The 12,120-nt window shown below is 35.1% G+C and overlaps 1 protein-coding gene across 4 annotated transcripts; it reads left to right on the top strand.

Annotated features, from left to right (window-relative positions):
• Positions 1–1,614: 1,614 nt before the first annotated feature.
• On the top strand, positions 1,615–11,771 carry LOC108223079 (outer envelope protein 80, chloroplastic). 4 transcript variants are annotated; one of them, XM_017397145.2, is made up of 18 exons: positions 1,615–1,740; positions 1,862–1,889; positions 2,926–3,728; positions 5,980–6,073; positions 6,219–6,301; positions 6,397–6,491; positions 6,589–6,658; positions 8,000–8,093; positions 8,199–8,280; positions 8,534–8,569; positions 9,206–9,359; positions 9,452–9,589; positions 9,910–9,980; positions 10,085–10,163; positions 10,244–10,359; positions 10,617–10,764; positions 11,252–11,321; positions 11,439–11,771. In XM_017397145.2, exons 3-18 carry the CDS (start codon positions 3,039–3,041, stop codon positions 11,591–11,593), a joined length of 2,175 nt encoding a protein of 724 aa, XP_017252634.1. In that variant the 5' UTR covers positions 1,615–1,740; positions 1,862–1,889; positions 2,926–3,038; the 3' UTR covers positions 11,594–11,771. The 4 variants fall into 4 exon arrangements, with proteins under 4 accessions (XP_017252634.1, XP_017252635.1, XP_063949138.1 ...); XM_017397146.2 differs by having other exon boundaries at positions 1,658–1,740; positions 1,862–1,933; XM_064093068.1 differs by having other exon boundaries at positions 1,664–1,740; positions 1,862–1,929.
• Positions 11,772–12,120: the final 349 nt, after the last annotated feature.

The raw sequence follows: 12,120 nt of genomic DNA, 5'->3' as shown, positions 1-12,120 counted from the left end.
CAATGTTTCCTCCATCTTTCTCTCTTGTCTTACTCTCTCAATTTCGTTTCTACATATATTATTATATAACAATCTTCTCTAATAATATAAAGTCTTTTAATATTTAAAACTAATATCCCAATAGAAATCCAAAATCAAGTAGGATTATCCTTTAAAATTCGCAGCTGTATTTGGGCTTCAGTTTACAGGCTTTTCTGCTCGAATTTTGCTTCTTGGACTGTCTCCAAATTAAAGATAATTCCAAGGGCTTCGCGTGGGCTGTAAGATCGTCCAAATCTGACATCCGGAACTCAAGATATGGCCCAAACAGTGCAGAAATCGGGTGGAACCCAATACATCCGAATTTTAGTAGAATTTAGCTTCAAAATAGCTAATTTATCTTCAAATACTTCTCAAATTGGAATTCTTCATTCCCTACAATAAAACATGAAAATATATTATATAAATATCCGAATCAGTGCAAATTATAATTAAATATGGATAATAATAAATAAATGAAGGAAAAGAGATAAGAAGAGAGAGGAAACAGGGCGCACACTTCTGAAAGAAGAGAAAGAAGGTGAAAAGCCAAAGAAAATGCACCAACTCCTTACTTCTGTTTTTCCACTTCTGAAACCCACTCTGACCGCTCTGCTCTTTTTCCCAAACACAAACCCAGCTTCTTTTCTTGACTTCTACTCAAAAGAAGCGCTTGCTTCTTAACCCCAAACAGGCACTAAGTCTACCAAACTTATTCAAAGAAGTAGTGTTATTTATTTTGGAGGTGATCCAAGAAGATATTCATATAGAATAATCAAAATGATTCAATAGTTAAAGAATAAGAAGGCTTTAAGTAGAGTCTAAACTAGAGTTTTCTCGCACCAAAATTGATATGCAAAGATATATCATATATGTATTTTGTATCGGTAGCTGAATTTTTACGACCATAACATAATTTTATTATTGAATGCTTATAATCAAATTCGAATGAAACATTAGTGGTTTAAAATTTTTTATTATGTAATTTAGTAGCAAGTTGTTAAAAATATGAACAGTTGAGTGATTGAAAAAATTGTTTTTCATTATAAAACTTAGCAGAATGACTAAACTCATAAACGATCACAACGCGAGTGATAATGTTGAATACAATAATTATTTGGTAATAAGTTTCTAAAAAAGATAACAGTTGAATGATAAAAATGTTTATTTCTCTAAATTTTTATTTCTTTTAAGAAAGAAGAAAGAATGACAGCAGGATGGACCATTTACCAAATTCGAGGAGCTCAGCTGTATGGGATTCAATAACCTTTTTATAAAGGGTTTGTCTAGTGTGTGCCCATGGGCACATGCTAAGCACTAACATTTATAAAATTGGAGAGATTTGATTGGTGTGGTTGTTGCAACTGCAGGGGGGTCCACCATTATTAAAGAAGATAAGCTAATAGAAACCATCCAAATTTATCAATTTTGGTGCTTAGTGTGTGCCCATGGGCACACCATAGAAAAACCGTTTTATAAAACTTCACCCTATTTGTATTTCACTCGTATTAATTATTAAATTAAAGTAATTTATTTATTTGTTCATTTGCCCGTTTTTTCTCGGTTTTCCTAATGCCTTTTGGTTTTGTATTTCTTTTTTTTTTTTTTTTGCTAAGTTGGTTTTGTATTTCTTGTGTTGAATGACCCACTTATAAACCCTCCTGAACAAACGCTTCTCACCCATTTCACTCTCTCGCTCTTCGCAGCGGTCTCCAACTCCAAGTAAGAAAATTCTGTAGAATATGCTTTTAATTTAATCTTACATCTACACTCTCCTCGTATCTACTCTTTAAATTCGCCGATATGCTTACTTACAACCTTCTGTGTGTCTATATATTTGCAGTTTCCGAAGGCCCTTGTTCACAGTGGCGGTAGGGACTTTTCTTAATTCTGCCCTATATTACGATTTTTGTAGGTATATTTTGTTATGTTAGGTTAAATATTGTACTACTTCTATGAAATTAATGTATTGTTAGATTAATTTGTGCTAATTTTGTAGATATTCTGTTGTACATGCCTAGGTTTTTGTATGGAATGTGTAAATAGCTGGAGACACGACTTTTTTTGGGAGAACAGATATGAACATTATCGAGTTTTTGCGTTAGTGAAGTATTGTAAAATCAAATAAAACATTAGAAACTGTAAATACAATCAGGAAATAAGACATATAGTAATAAACTATTGTTTTTGGATAGGGGTACTTAATATTAGAATTTTACGTAGATTGGGATTAGTGATCTGTACAAGAGTAAATGCGGTACAATGTGTATAGCTTTATAAATTATTAGTTGTAAATGGAGTGAAGGGTCGAGCTTAGAAAGAAATGGAGGAAAGAACAGGCGAAGTGGTAACTGCAGCACCAAGTTATATATCTTATTTTCTTCAATTCTACTGAGCAATTATTTTTGATTTTAATTAATTTAATCCTTTCGAGGAAGAGAGTGTATAGGTATGATACGTTCATAATTTAGAGGTCTTGAGTCCTGACTTGAGGCGAATTAGTTTAATTATATGCATTTCAGTGTAGATAAAAAGGCTATCAGAATATGCTATGATTCGAAGAATTCACCATGCGATTCTTGAATTTAATGTTTGCAGTCAGCATTGTTATGTTTGCTTGATGTAAATATTGGCTACAACTTTTACTGATGTTTCTTCAAGTAACTTGTTGAATAAAACAACTATAGTATATGCAATCACTTTTGTGCTGACTCAGTCTTGTATTTTGCAGTTCTATTCTGGTAGCAATCTTGATTTATTATCAACTCATGCTGTTCTAGAGTTCTAGTTACATTTATGCTCTTGATTGATGCATGTTTTCTAATCTTTATGCACTGATATGTTTATATTTTTCTGATGCTGACTGTAATATGCACAATTTGCTTGTGGTTTTGTGTTTATTTGTAGTGTTGGGCGATGTCTCATCTAATCTCTTCTCAGTATCTTTAATTTATAATCAGCTTGTACCTTACTCTTTTCCTCTTAAAATCTTGTAGCCAATCTCCTTTAGTTTATCAAAAATGCCGCAAAATGACAACATTCGCTTCATCTCATCTTCAATCAAAATCCCTTGTGAAACAATGCCGCAAAAGGCTGACATTCAATTCACATTACCTTCCATGAAAATTTCTTCTTTTCGATCTTCCCATTACCTTCGACGAAAGCACCATCACATTATCTCTCCCTTTGCTTCAGTCCAATTCTCCAACCATAACTCAGTTCTGCAATTCATTGATTCTGTGAAAACCCCTTTTACCCAATTGGTTGATTTTGTCAAAACCCCATTCACCCAGTTTGTTAATTCACTCCAACCTTCAAGTAATATATTCAATTCAACCAAAAATCACAGCAAAAGAAATCCATTTCACTTAAAGTCCTTGCTCTTATCTTCTGCTTCCTTAGCTCTGACAGGCCCCGATGAGGGGAGTCTAATGACTCCGCCAAAGATTGGGAGCCAATCTGCAAGTCAGAATGATGAAGAACGGGTTTTGATTAGTGAGGTATTTGTCAGAAATAAAGACGGCGAGGAACTTGAAAGGAAGGATTTAGAGAATGAAGCCATGACTGCACTAAAAACCTGCAGGCCAAATTCCGCGCTTACGATTCACGAAGTTCAGGAAGATGTGCACAGAATTATTGGCAGCGGGTATTTTTCTTCTTGTATGCCTGTTGCTGTAGATACAAGAGATGGTATTCGTTTAGTGTTTCAGGTATGATGGTTACACAATTATATATTTGTATATGATCTGGCTGTTCAGTATTATGTTATATGATTAAATGTGTGAAGTAGACATATAAGTTGAGATGGTTTAAGTATCGTGTTATTCTAAAATTGCAGGGAAGATAAACTTGTGTGGCCGTGGCATAAATGATAATTTCAGCAACTAATATTTAAGCAACTTGAGTTTCAGTACACTGTTGTACATCTATATATCATACATGACAACTAGTTATTTGCAAGAGGGGTAAGAGACTAGACCAAATTTTAGGATACTTAGAGAATTTAGGGAGACAAGTGGAGAATTAGGATAGAAGAGATTGAACGTAGAGAATATAGAAACTGGAGGGAGAAACAGTGAGATAGAGCGTGTGATAGGAAGGGAGAAAAAGAAAGGGGAGGGGTGGGGAGGATAAGAACATTTCATCATGCTGTGGACGGAAGTTCTTTCTTCTTATATACCATGATGGACCTTAAACCCTTAACTTCACCTCCTAACTTGGCCATTACTCTACATTTTCCACAACATTTCCCTCCCAAACAGCCTAGATGAGCCTACTGGAAATTTTAAAAAACGGAAACCCAGCTAGCCTCATTTCCCTACTTGTTATGCAGCGGAAGATCATAAAAAATGTTTTAGAAAGGCCCGAGGAAGGATGCACTGATGCAGAATGTTTTTTTCTGAAAATAAAACCTTACAGTAACACTGAGGCGAAGCCAGTGGATGGTAGGAGGTGTCGTGGATGGTAGAAGGTGTCTCTTGTAATTGATTGCAGGTTCTTTGTGAAAGAATTATCTAAAGCTGGTTGAGGAATAAAGATTTTGAAATTATATGAAAGTGAGGAATAACGAGTTTGAGATTATATGAAAGTTATGCAGAATATATATTTTTCCAAAGATCATGGTACCTTACCTACATGCTTGGTGGTTCATGATGAATATGAAGTGGGCTTATCTGCAATACCTGTTTGTGAAAACCCTTCTACCTGATTGTGATGACCCATATGACTTAGAGCCGGCTAGAATAGGCAAGCAGCAAGCTGATACTGAGATTTCTTGAAATATCACCTCCAGGCTTGTTATGAGATATATGGCAATATCAGTCTGAGCTGAGGCTATTGGTAAACACCTGGAATTCCCGTTAACATGACTGCAACTTTTAAAGGTCTCCTACTGTTATAATCTTTTAATACTCTTCTTGAAGTTAGCCATGTGAATTGTGTACTCCCACTGAGATGCCTTTATTTTCATGGGTTCTTGTTGCATTTCATGCTACCAGGTCCCAATACTTGGCATTCTCTTTAACATGACTCCAACTTGTGATGCTCTCCCATTGTTATAATTCTTTAATCTTCTCCATGAAGTTAACCATGTCATACCAGTATACCACCATCGAGCTGCCTTTATTTTTATGGGCCCTTGTTGCATTTAATGCTATTTAGGACCCAGTCTATTCGCCTCTTCTTCATTGAGTACCTACAAAAAGTACAGGTCATACTAATATGGTTGAGGATTTCCTGCTGCATATATAAAGGGCCAGCAGCTCAAGTCCATAGATCCATCCATCCTGCTTGCTGCTCCTCTGGGGTGTAGTGGCTAACGAGCTCCAGTTTTCAGAAATATAGCTTCATCTTTTACTTTCTGGCATGCATTGCAGGCCATAGGTTTTTAAACTTCAAAGTTACCCTAATATCTATCTGTGGATAGATATTCTGTTATCTGCCGAGAAAGAACTGTGTGGCAGTCCTAGTTTCAGTTAATGTGCCCAGCACTTTAGTTGTAGTCCTATTCCTATAACACAATGACAGTTCATCTGTTCAACTGCAAGATAATTTTTATGTGGATTACGTAACATTCTCAGACATTCCGGCTTACACCTGTCTAGACCTGCAGTATATATAAAGATAACAAATTAAGTAGACCTGTTACCTTTTTTATTCCTATTTTGGCTGATGACTGATAAGAAATCCTAATATAAGTTGTATATAATATATGCATATATCATTTTGTTCTTATATGATTCTCAATGCATATCGTGCATATTTCATTTTGTTCTCAAAAGATTCTTAATGCATATCGGGTAAACAACAGTGCTAGCATTACTTTTGTTGATGTTTAGGACGATTTTACGGATATCGGGTAAGCAACTATGCTAGCTTAACTTTTATTGATGTTTAGTATGATTCTACACTTATCTACTTCTGTAACGGAAAGATTAAAATTTGCAAGTCTTCTGTTGAAAGGTAGAACCAAACCAAGAATTCCGAGGTTTAGTATGTGAAGGAGCAAATGCTCTTCCATCAAAGTTTGTGGAAGATGCCTTTCGCGGTGGATATGGTACGTTATAAAGTTTTGGTTCTCTGAACATGCATATTGAATGTGTATATTGTATAATATATACACTTATCCAGTTTGGGGGATACATACAATTTCTGTGGCCACTGATATGAGACCTGGTGCTGTTTGGTCCCAAGTTATGCAGGAAAAATAGTCAACATAAGGCGTTTGAATGATGTAATTGACTCTATCAATGGTTGGTACATGGATCGAGGTCTTTTTGGATTGGTTCGTTGTACTATTTCACCGCCTGTCAAATATATCACACTATTTGATTGAAATATCCCTATTAGTAACTAATTGTATATTGTTCATTTTTTTAGGTCTCTGGCGTTGAGATATTTTCAGGGGGTATAATCAGGTTACAAGTTTCCGAAGCAGAGGTTAATGATATATCCATACGTTTTCGTCGCAAGACGTAAGAACCTTCTTGCTATCTTATACATTGTTTAGGTACTGTGTTACTGTATATATTTTTGAACTTCATGACCACCAACATGCTTCCCCATATTCAGTGGCGAGCCAACTGTAGGGAAGACAAGGCCAGAAACTATACTTCGCCAACTAACTACGAAAAAGGGGCAGGTATATATTTGACTTAAATGATTGATTCTTGCAAGCACAATAAAGAAAGGAACCCGCTTATATGATTGTATAAATTAACCTGAAAGTGTAATATAAATCTTTCCAAAAATATGACAAGTACAACTTATCATATCAAAATAGTTGTCGTATCTGCCTGGTTCTACTTAGCTCTAGAATATCATCCTTGTGTTAAAGCAATTTGACTATTGCTGTTCGAAAAAACATTTGGGTAGGGCTGTCAAACAAATATTTTGGAAATGATATACGAATCCATATCCGGACCGGATCTGGATATACCTTAATATATTTTTAATTTAGGTAGAATTTTTTTAAGTTGATGGTGTAACAACTTGATAATTTTGTTTAAAAAATTGAGTGTTAAAATGTGATATATATTTATTATTGTATATTAATAACTCAGATCATATTTTTTCTTTTTTAAAATAATCTATGCATTTAAGTATATCTCAGAAAAAATATATTAATTAATGGACAAAAACATTGCTCATAGTTTATTATAATGATAAATATTATATTTTTATTTATTTTCAGATTCAGATTTAATTTTTTTGGCTTTATTTTTGAATTCAGATATTATTGGATACAAATTAGTTTTTATTTGTATTTGTATCCAAAATTGTCAGATTTGGATATAAATAATATCCGCTTTATTTACATACCGATAATATCCACATTACTTCGAATACGAATACAGACAAATGGATATCAAAAATTTCAAATCATGTTGACTACCACGTATAGGGATTTTGTCTTCTATCAGTGAACAACTGAGTTGCTATACAAGGATGAATATATATATGCGTGTGTGTGTGTGTACATATGTATGTCCCTATATGATCCTCTGCCCATTAACAAACTATATGCTGAAGCCTGAAGTTCACATTATACTTGCTAATTTGCTGAATTGCTGTCTTTTACCTATCTGCTTGTTTCTATTTTACCAGTCCAATATGAGTTGTCCAGATGAAGGATCTATGACCCTAATTAGATATCTGTGTTGCAAGGATAATTCAGTTTTTACTTGCAACCTATATGCCAATAGTAAGGATTTCCTTTTGTTACATCTAGCCATTCCTTCCAAGAGGTTACTTCTCTAACCTGTCAATATTGGGCGAATAGTTTCTGTAGCAGATATTGTATTATCGTTTCTAATGTGTTTTCTGAATGTTCTTGATTCTGAAATCACATTCATTAACTTTGTTCTTTTTAATCCCATTTGGTGCAATCTATGGGAAGTTTTCCGCTTTTGTTATAAGAAGATTGTTGGCCAACTCAGCATACTGACATGATCTCTATCTGTAACTGTATATACTTATCTAGGTCTACAGTATGCTTCAAGGGAAAAGAGATGTGGATACTGTGCTAACAATGGGTATAATGGAAGATGTTAGTATTGTTCCACAGCCTGCTGGAGGTAATATGAATTACTGCATGCATTTTATGCCCATGTGTATAGATCCCCATACTTCTATTGGCATACCATCTGTACTTGTTGAATTATTTTTTGTTCCTATTTCAGATACAGGCAAGGTTGATTTAACAATGAATGTGGTAGAACGTCAAAGTCATGGCATATCTGCTGGGGGTGGAATATCAAGTGGGTGCGTAATTTTTTAGGGCACATGGTCCCAAAGCGATTGAAGAATTGTTTGTCTTAAATTTTAAATAATTTTCAATTGCTGGTTGTAACATGGATAATATTTGTTTTTTTTTATGTCTTTCTGTGGGTGAGTTATTTTTCTAGGGCACATGGTCCCAAAGCGATTGAAGAATTGTTTGTCTTAAATTTTAAATTATTTTCAATTGCTGGTTGTATCATGGATAATATTTGTTTTTTTTGTCTTTCTGTGGCAGGATCGCAAATGGCCCTCTTGCAGGATTAATTGGCAGGTACATATCACTACACTATGAGATTAGAGTGCTGTTGTTTTGAATTTGCCTACTGCATCTGTGATATTAATATTACCTTACCCTCTTTTTAGGACCATGCTAAGCAACTCGATAAGCTTTAATTACCAAGTTTTTGTGTCCATGTTTCGCCAGACTTCTGTTGTCCACTTTGTATTTAAATATCTGCCGTTAATGTGTTTTTCATTGTTGCGCATACTGCCTAAATGTTTCATGTTTGGTTAATGCATTATGTAAAAGGTCACCTGTGAATGTAACATTGTATTGCCAGAAATGGTATAATCAACTTTTCAAATGTTAAAATAAATAATATGAAAGTTGTTTAATAGTCAGATATGATGCAACCACATGCTTTTTAGATATGTTTATTGACAACCGCATCATCTTTCTTAAGCTCTAATTTAAGAGTAAAAGCAATTACATGAACATTGATACATTCAAGCGCAAGGGTCATTCCTTGTATGTGTCTGACATGGATTATTCACCATTTAACTTTAAAGTCCATGTAAAGTAGGCCTGTAACCATTTTTTTTCCTGCAATGGGCTGAATGCATAATACATTTTCATATTATCATCCTTGTTACTGAAATGCCATTTGCTTTTACCCCATGGATACAGTTGTGCAATTCATCATAGAAATCTTTTTGGAAGAAATCAAAAGCTTAATCTCTCACTTGAGAGGGGCCAAGTTGATTCACTTTTTAGATTAAACTACACAGACCCATGGATTGAAGGAGACGATAAGAGAACATCAAGATCAATCATGGTTCAGGTAATCTGAGATATAAATATTTGATATAAATTCTTGTTATTGTTGAGAGGAATAATCTGTGAATACTAATTGTATTTTCATTGCCGAATCAGAATTCGAAAACCCCTGGCAGTCTTGTTTACTCCCAGCCAGATGGTAATATACTTACCATAGGCCGCGTCACAGCTGGCATTGAATATAGCCGTCCCTTTAGACCAAATTGGAGTGGAACTGCAGGAGTTACTTTTCAGGTAATATTTTAGATTTGTTTGTTAATTTATAAAAATGTTCTTTTTACTCAGGGGGGCCTTCCCTATATTAAGGTACTGATGTATCATGTATGTGGTTGGCAATTCAATGGAACTACTGAAGTATGGTAGTATGGGGTTATCTTGTTTTCATAAAGTAAATGAAATTTGGATTCACACAAATCACAATTTTTCTGAGCACGAGTTGGTACCATGGAACAAACAGCCATTGTTCACGTGTTAGATATTATATACCTTGGAGGGGCTTGAGCCCTGTACTAGTATCACTTCTAATAACGCTTTCCCATGTTCTAAACTCACAGCGTGCTGGTGCTCGTGATGATAGAGGAAATCCAATCATAAGGGATTTCTACAGCAGTCCACTCACTGCAAGGTATCCAATTTTGAACCTATATGCTTGTATATTGGTTGCTAGATTTTTGGTTGGTGACTATGTCATTGCTGCACTATATATCATTTTTTTAATCATTGTTTCAGCGGTAATGCCTATGACAAAATGTTACTTGCTAAACTTGAGAGTGTATACACTGGTTCTGGTGGCCCTGGCTCTTCGATGGTTAGTTTTTGTGGTTAATGTTAGACTTAGACATTGTGTTTTGCATCCTTATGTTGCTGTCATTGCTCTCATATTTACAGTTGGTACTAAATATGGAGCAAGGGCTTCCTGTATGGACAGAATGGTTAGCTTTTAACAGAGTCACTGCTCGTGCACGAAAAGGATTTGTAGCTGGTCCTGTATCCTTCTCATTTGGGTAAGATGCCTCCTTTTTTTAAGTATTACAGGTCTTAGGTTGAGGTTGGTACAGTCTGTCCTATTTTCCTGACTGGAAAAAATGAATTCTCTGGTGCAATTTTTCTTTCTCTCTTATGTGATATCCGGTACTTATGTTTCTTGATAAACGAGTGCAGGTGTCTTTTTGCTAGTGTCACCTTTTATTTTCATATTATTCATTCCATGTGCAGAGCAATTTTTTGGATTGTTATCATATTTAGAAGTATTTATTTGCAGTTTGTCTGGTGGCCACATGGTGGGTAATTTTCCTCCTCATGAAGCATTTCCCATTGGTGGAACTAACAGTGTGAGAGGATACGAAGAGGGGGCAATTGGATCTGGTCGTTCGCATGTGGTTGGCTCCGGAGAAATGTCTTTTCCCCTGGTAGGTGTTCTTAGACTCTCCCATCCCCAACACTGAAAAGCAACAATGCCTATATACTGAGATAGACCTATGACTTGCAGATTTATAATCACCAATTATTAAAAATAAAAATAAAAATTATTGTAGTAGTTATAAGAAATTATTACTTAGTTTTTTTAAGTCACAAAGGAGTAAGTTCTGTTCCCCGACATATTTTTCCTCATCAAATTTCCTATCACAAAAGTCACATTCCCAATCTCTTAGATTTCCTTGGATGCATGTTAAGCTGATAAATAATGTTGATACTTAGGCTGTAGATAGCAATTAGCAGACCTTAAAGTTATTTGAGCTGATAATTAGGGAGTTCTAATTATGGTGAAATAAACATGGCCAAGGATAGTTGGAGTGCATATTTTGATCTACGTAATCATTTTTTATGGATTCATACAACTTCCTTACTAAAATTTATATTATGATTTTATTGTCAATTGTCATCATATGTTTGCAGCTGAAGCCTTTAGAAGGGGTGGTATTTGCCGATTGTGGCACTGATCTTGGATCTGCCTCGGCGGTACCTGGTATGCCATTTTTTTTTAATGGTTTGAAATAGTTGCAACTTGCAACCTCTTGGATGTCATGGTTGTCATCATGTGTAGGAATTGTTATTGGTCAATAAATGTGTTACTTCTGTACAGGCGATCCTGCTGGAGCACGACTAAAGCCTGGTAATGGTTATGGTTATGGAGTAGGTGTGCGTTTGGAGTCTCCATTTGGACCTTTGCGTCTGGAATATGCCTTAAATGATCACGGAACAGGGAGGTTTCATTTTGGTGTCGGTTACAGAAATTGATGAGTAGTCTTTATACAATTTCTGTGTATTTTTTGTGATGAGTTAGAGGTTAATTAGTTAGTTTTACATTTATCGTGCCAATGGAGTGCAATGCCTCGATAGATTAGTTAGAAAATAATGACATATTGAGCCAAATATGAGATGAGATGAAAGAAGTGCAGAGTATTTTGAACCGTCATCGATGAACATTGTGAAATTTAATACTTTGAAAATTAAGAAATTGAAATTTATAATGTGAAAATTAAGAAATTGAAATGTTGTTCCTTGCGCAATCACAAAATGAAAGTGAGATAATATCATGAATTAAACTGTAAACTAGGAGCAGCAGCTTTGTAATTGAATTGAGTTTCGGAGTTGCATCCAGGTGGATGGTGTTGCATTCACCTGGATTGGACGGAATGAATTAGGAGAGCTGTTTTGTAATTGAATTGAGTTTCGGAGTTGCATCCAGGTGGATGGAGTTGCATTCACCTGGATGGATTGATGGAATGAATTAGGAGAGCTGCTTTGTAATTGAATTGAGTTTC

Source organism: Daucus carota, chromosome 5 (genome assembly GCF_001625215.2).
Source record: "Daucus carota subsp. sativus chromosome 5, DH1 v3.0, whole genome shotgun sequence".
Classification (NCBI taxonomy): Eukaryota; Viridiplantae; Streptophyta; class Magnoliopsida; order Apiales; family Apiaceae; genus Daucus; species Daucus carota.
The sequence above is the reverse complement of the archived record's forward strand: the minus strand, read 5'-3'. Positions and strand labels throughout refer to the sequence as shown.

Coding starts and splice junctions, on each gene's coding strand:
- LOC108223079 (XM_017397145.2), top strand. CDS start 3,039: ATGCCGCAAAATGACAACATTCGCTTCATCTCATCTTCAATCAAAATC. Junction 6,302..6,396: donor ATCGAGGTCTTTTTGGATTG/GTTCGTTGTACT, acceptor TCATTTTTTTAG/GTCTCTGGCGTTGAGATATT. Junction 8,570..9,205: donor CTTGCAGGATTAATTGGCAG/GTACATATCACT, acceptor CCATGGATACAG/TTGTGCAATTCATCATAGAA.